The 5,942-nt window shown below is 47.1% G+C and overlaps 1 protein-coding gene across 1 annotated transcript; it reads right to left on the bottom strand.

Annotated features, from left to right (window-relative positions):
* Window positions 1-3,733, bottom strand: SLC25A4 (solute carrier family 25 member 4). Its single transcript, XM_080928731.1, has 4 exons — window positions 3,509-3,733; window positions 1,772-2,258; window positions 1,130-1,270; window positions 1-438 (listed from the first exon to the last, which is right to left on the bottom strand). Exons 1-4 carry the CDS (start codon window positions 3,617-3,619, stop codon window positions 281-283), a joined length of 897 nt encoding a protein of 298 aa, XP_080784857.1. The 5' UTR covers window positions 3,620-3,733; the 3' UTR covers window positions 1-280.
* Window positions 3,734-5,942: the final 2,209 nt, after the last annotated feature.

Here is a 5,942-nt window from a genome sequence, read left to right as displayed (position 1 = left end):
TGTATTGAGTAGTCTTTATTAATGAGTCACATTGAGTTACTTTTTCAGCATCAGTTTTTCAGTTAATTAATTGAACAAGTATGATAAGCTATCTTCTGTCTGCTGTGGGAATCTAAATGTAAAATAAATACAAAATACTTTTGTGGTTTAATGAATACTCAATGAAGCATTTTTCTGAGGTATTCCTTATGGTCTGGTTTTATCCAAGATCTGTCTTTTTTATTTCCTTAATAGTCTGTTAAACCACACAATGGGGTCTGTGAACCTGTGAACTTGAGTATTACACATATTTTTTGATCTCATCATACAATACCAATACAAAAGCACCACCCATGCCTCTCAATACGTTGGACCAGGCACCTTTGAAGAAAGCGTTGGCTCCTTCATCTTTTGCAATCTTCCTCCAGCAGTCAAGTGTCCCCGTGTACATAATATCAGCTGCGGAGACAAACGTGGGTAAGGGTTGAGCTGTCTTCTAACATCCTTAATTCTCAGACTCGAGATTAGTTATGTAAAAACTATTGTAACCAGCCAGTTACAGACTGTCGGACTAAAACTGGAAGGCAGTGTGAGGAAGGAGTATCTGTCACACTTTGGCTAACCTTTTAATGGATGAGCAAACTAGCCATGGTCTCAGATTACACTGCCCAAGATTATGGAGGAAAACATAAAAGGTAGGTCTGTTGGATCATACAAAATCTCCTCACATTTGGGGTGTGTGTACCTGTGCATGTGTGTGGCAGTTTCATGTTTGTACCTATGAAGCTGAAACTAACAAAGCAGGCAAGGTCAACATTTCTCATTTATCTAAATCACCCATTTCACTTACACTTCCAGTAACTACAAACAGAAGCCTACATCTAATTACTTCTTTGCCCTTGTTTATGCACCCAGGCTGTTAAGGCTAAATACATAGGGCCAACTCTAAAAACCTTGTTGTGTTCTTACAATTTCTTTAATAAAAAGAAAAAATAATAATCCCTTAAGGAAAAACTAAAGGAGAAATTATAGTCTTGATCTCTGAAGACTTTACAGAGAAATTTTGCCTTTCAACTTAGCACTTCCAGGTGCTTGTCCTCAGGGGGGGTTGGGGGGAAGGAAGATTCACACTCGGGGAGTTCATGCTTACCCCCTTTCCGGCCAGACTGCATCATCATCCTACGACGAACAGTGTCAAATGGATAGGACACCAGCCCTGCCACCGCTGTCACACTCTGGGCAATCATCCAGCTCACGATAATGTGCACGTTCTTGGGGTCTGGCAGCATCCCTGTGAGCAGAGCCAAGAAGCAAATGGCTACCAGGCGCTTCTCTCAACGACAGTCAAAAGCAGGGGAAGGGAGAGACAATGCTGGGAACCCAACTCCATACCCTGCCTTCCACAGGAACCAGCTCCTCCCAAAGATCCCTTAAGTGCAACAAAGTAACCAATCAAAGTCAGCTGCTGTCTTCCCTGAATCCAAGGGAGCTACAGCTCTTTTAACACGGAGCTTCTCGACTAGTTATACTGAGTAACAGCTGTGTTGCCTTAGAGGGAGGCTTTGCGTCCTCTGAGCAGCTTAAAGCCACAGTATTTACCAGTATGGGACACAGAGGCTCCTTTGCTTATTGATTTATCCAAACATCGCATCACCTCCTCGGAACTCAGGTTAGCTCAGAGGTGGGAAAGGCAACTAACAGACACAAAGGTCATTGTAGAACGATAGATCATAGAGAATTCTCTCGCCATCTGCCCTCCCCACACCTTCCACCCCAAAGACCCTTCTCTCACCCTTGGCAGTGTCATAGACTCCGAAGTAGGCAGCTCTGTAGATGATGATGCCCTGGACAGAGACACTGAAACCCTGGTAGAGACCCTTCAGGCCATCAGACTTGAAGATCTTGGTGAGACAGTCGCCCAGCCCATTGAACTCACGCTGTGACGACCCCTTGCCCACGTCAGCAGCCAGCCTGGTCCTAGCAAAGTCCAGCGGGTAGACGAAGCAGAGGGAGGTGGCCCCAGCTGCCCCACCGGAAGCCAGGTTACCAGCGAAGTAGCGCCAGAACTGCTTATGACGATCCACGCCTCCCAGGAAGATCTGCTTGTACTTGTCCTTGAAGGCGAAGTTGAGAGCTTGGGTGGGGAAGTACCGGATCACATTGGCCAGGTTACCCCTCCAGAAGGAGAGGAAGCCCTGCTCCTTGGGGATTCTCACAACACAATCAATGATGCCTTTGTACTGTTTCTCTGCGCTGATCTGTTTGCTGGCATGCTGGACCTAGTGGGGGCGGGGGGAGGGTGACAGAGAACAGGCAGGGAGAAGAGAAGACGAAAAAAAAGGTTTGTATTTCCTCTTTTTTTTTTTTTTTTCTTGTATTGAAAGGATTGGGTCATCCTATGTAGCCCAGGCTAGCCTGGAACTCAAAAATCTTCCTGTTAGCCTCCCAAATGCTGGGATTACAAATGTGCACAGCCATGCCCAGGATTCCCCCCCCCTTTCCCTTTCAAGAGACAAGGGAGAATTTCAATGTTTTTTTTTTTTTAATGTATCAGAAACTCTGTTATCAAGAAAGTACCAATAAATGTTAGTTACTTGTCTAAGCTAAAAAAAAATCCAATTTTTAGTGGTTATAAGGGCATTTGAGGGAAATTCCCTGCAGGCTTATGGGAAATACAAATAAAGATCCCTCCCTGAGTGCAGACGACAATTCCCCTGCTTCACTCTAATGTCCCTTGAGACAAGGTTGTCTCAACAGCAGGTGTCTTAAATTTTTCAAGCCGATTTTTCAGGTAATGAATTTTTGAGTTACTATTGCTGTGGCCGATCTGTTGGAGCATTTTGTGTTGAGGGTTAAATGCCCAAATGGCTACTCCCCATTGAATAGCGTTTGCCTTTGGGATAAATCAGATGAGGCCCTTCAATGACCAGGGAGAAAATTATACGGGGACAGGATGGTTAAGGCGATCTGAATTGTCCTGAATATTCTGAATTTCTGCCTCAGTGAATACAGGCCAAGGATGACTCGTATCTTGCAGAGGTTATAGAAAGATGAATGAAATCAATGTTATAGCGCAGTGCACGCGACACGGAGCCATCTCCAGTCATTGATTAATCAGATGCTTCCATTGTAAAAGGTGGATGCAGATAAGAAAGTGCAAAGGATGTGACCAAAGGGTGAGGCCCGCCTAAGAGGCCTTGGATGGAATGTCGCTTGCTGTACCGGGCTCAGGATCTGGCTCGAGGTAGACCAGCTTCGGGGTGGGTTTCCATATATAGACACCCCAACGCGGGCGCCACCCGACACCAGGAATCTGCCACTGACGCTGGACCTGTAACTGCGTAGAGGGCACCTTCCCCTTCGCGTAGGCCCAGGGCTTGCGGCCTAGCACAGATTTTCCGCAGCGCCGCGCGCGCCCGCGCTGCAGCATCCCCGCGCCCCGCCCGCATCCCTGCGCCCAGCCGCGCGCGCCCAGCCCGCATCCCCGCGCCCTGCCGCGCCCCGATCGCGCCCCCCAAGCCGTCCTTACCTGCAGCAGCAGTTTGACCCTCTCGATCGGGGCGACTGCGGTCTTGGAGACGGCAGCGGCGATGCCACCTGCCAGGAAGTCCTTAAGGAAGCTCAAAGCCTGATCTCCCATGCTGAAAGCCGGGCGCGCACAGCCTGCAAGGAGCCGCTCTTTTGCTCTTGCCTACGCCCGGCCAGGCACCGCCACCCCGTCTCCGTCCCTGCACGACGCGAAGGGACCGCCCGCCTGACCGCAGCCCTCCTTATATCCCCGGCTCGGTGTCTCGCGAGAGGAGGAGGGACCCCAGCGAGCGCGCCGCGCGCATTGGCTGGGCTGGTCCCTGGACAGCCCCTCTCCATCCCCCTCCTTTGCAGAGGGCATTGGGGGCGAAGACGCTTCCGGGAGCTAGGGGTGGGTTGGGGGCTGTGCCTGCAGCTTGGGACGTTTAAAGGGCAAATTCACGTTATCTGTCCGGGCGAGCCGAGGGAACACCGTGTCTCTGCTGCCTGTGGACCGTTGTATTTATAGCTCACGAGGGTTTAGCCTGGGGACAGAAAGGGGGCCCGATGCTTCAAGCGAAGCTTTCTTTGACCTCGATCCTGCACCATTGTGCTTTTGGTGGAAAAGGTTTCAGACTTCCCACTCCTTCCCCCGTTGTCAGGGCGTTTCCAGCTAGAGCTCACTGCCTGGATTGGGGCCTCTGCAGAGCTCTGCGTTTCTGCAAATAAATCATACTCCTCCCAAATAAATACTAACATCTTTTTTTATGCCGCTATTGCCTCACAGTAGCGGGCAAGCTCCTGTCTCCGACTTCTCTCCATTCAATCCTTGAACTATTCAATCTATTAGAAAATATTTAGGCATTCTGCGCCATCAGGGGGAAAAAAGCGGAATGCAGGGACTCTAGGTGGATACTTTTGGCAGGGAATGTGGGTGTGTGGCTTTTCTGTTAACTCAGCCTGTCACAAGGATACTCAGCCCCAAGGACTCCTAAGGAAAAGGCACGCCTTTTCTAGCCCCTCATCTAACTCTTAGCTCCTGGGATTCTCTTGTGGACAGACCTCTAAAGGGCTTCAATGAATATTCTGCTGTTAATGGAATCTCAGCCATATTCTGGGCAGGATGGTTCCAGTTGGCTGGCGGCTTCTTAGGAATCAGAGCCCTCAGCCTTTCGGGAAGGTCGAATCCTTGGCTACGTCTGCCTCTGTAATAAGCAGCTTGGTGTTGGGGAGCTCTATCTAATCCCGGGAAAGTGATTGCAATTAATTTTTTTTAATATATGGATGTGAGATTTACTTCCCCTTACCTCTGATAAGACAGTTCAAATATAACTGTGCATATTCCCCAAACTGCAGTTCCTTCCACGAGTATGAGTGCAATTAGGTTTTTTTTTTTTTTTTTTTTTTTTTTTTTTGTCGTTTTAACTTCAAGTCCCCTACTCTGTTCTTTCCCTACATTTGCCAACCTTCGTTTGGACATTTGACAAGGCAGTTCGTCTTTTTAAATGTCTGCTGATCCATGCACTCTTCATGTTAGGTGTTGATTGAGCTGCAGCTGTATGTCACTGGGAGCCTAAAGACTTAGTAGAGCAGAGGTCGCTGGCTGGATGCCAGGAGCACATAGGTGATGTATTTATTTGCAGTTGGGGAAGGTTAGAGTTAGAAAGAAACAAGGCTGCGACTTGTTACAATGTTGCTAGAGGTCAAAGAAGACACCAGCGCAGACAAACACTAAAGGCATCCCCATGTTCCTTCAACAGACACTAGCCGAGCAATCACTGTGTACCAGGAAGTGTGGCCTCTAAAGGGAACACAAGTAGCACCTTGAGTCACCTCCAAGGACCTTGAAGTTCAGTGTGTCCCTTACAGTTTCACACAGCAATTTCCATGGACAATATAATCCATATATTAGTCATAATTATAATTGTGTATCTACTCCATTCGGCTCTACTAGTAACTGAAGACATTTCCTTCCAAGTGTGTGTTAGAGGTGTTCTTTGCTTGTTTACCTATTTGTTTTTGATATGCATATGTTTTATCATTTTCTAAGGAAGTTTTCAACCTTTTTTTCTCTTTTATTGAAAGTATGTTTTTTTCATACAATTCTGATTATGGGTTTTCCTCTCCTTACTCATCCCAGTTTCTCTCCCAGTCCCCTCCAGATCCACAACCTTTCTGACTCTCATTAGAAAACAATCATGTAAAGAATAATGTAAGGTACAATAATAAAACAAAATCAAATTAATAGGAATAGGGCAGAACAAGGAGAACTTCAGACCAATTTCCCTTATGAATATCAATGCAAAAATATACAATAAAATTCTTGAAAACTGAATCTTAGAACACATCAAAGCAATCATTCACCATGATCAAGTAAGTTTCATCCCAGGGACACTTGGTGGGGTTGTAAGCTGGTACAACTACTCTGGAAATCAGTCTGGCAGTTCCTCAGAAAA

Source organism: Micromys minutus (assembly GCF_963924665.1).
Source record: "Micromys minutus genome assembly, chromosome: 14".
Classification (NCBI taxonomy): domain Eukaryota; kingdom Metazoa; phylum Chordata; class Mammalia; order Rodentia; family Muridae; genus Micromys; species Micromys minutus.
Note: the sequence above shows the minus strand (reverse complement) of the source record. Positions and strands in the feature narration are given on the sequence as shown.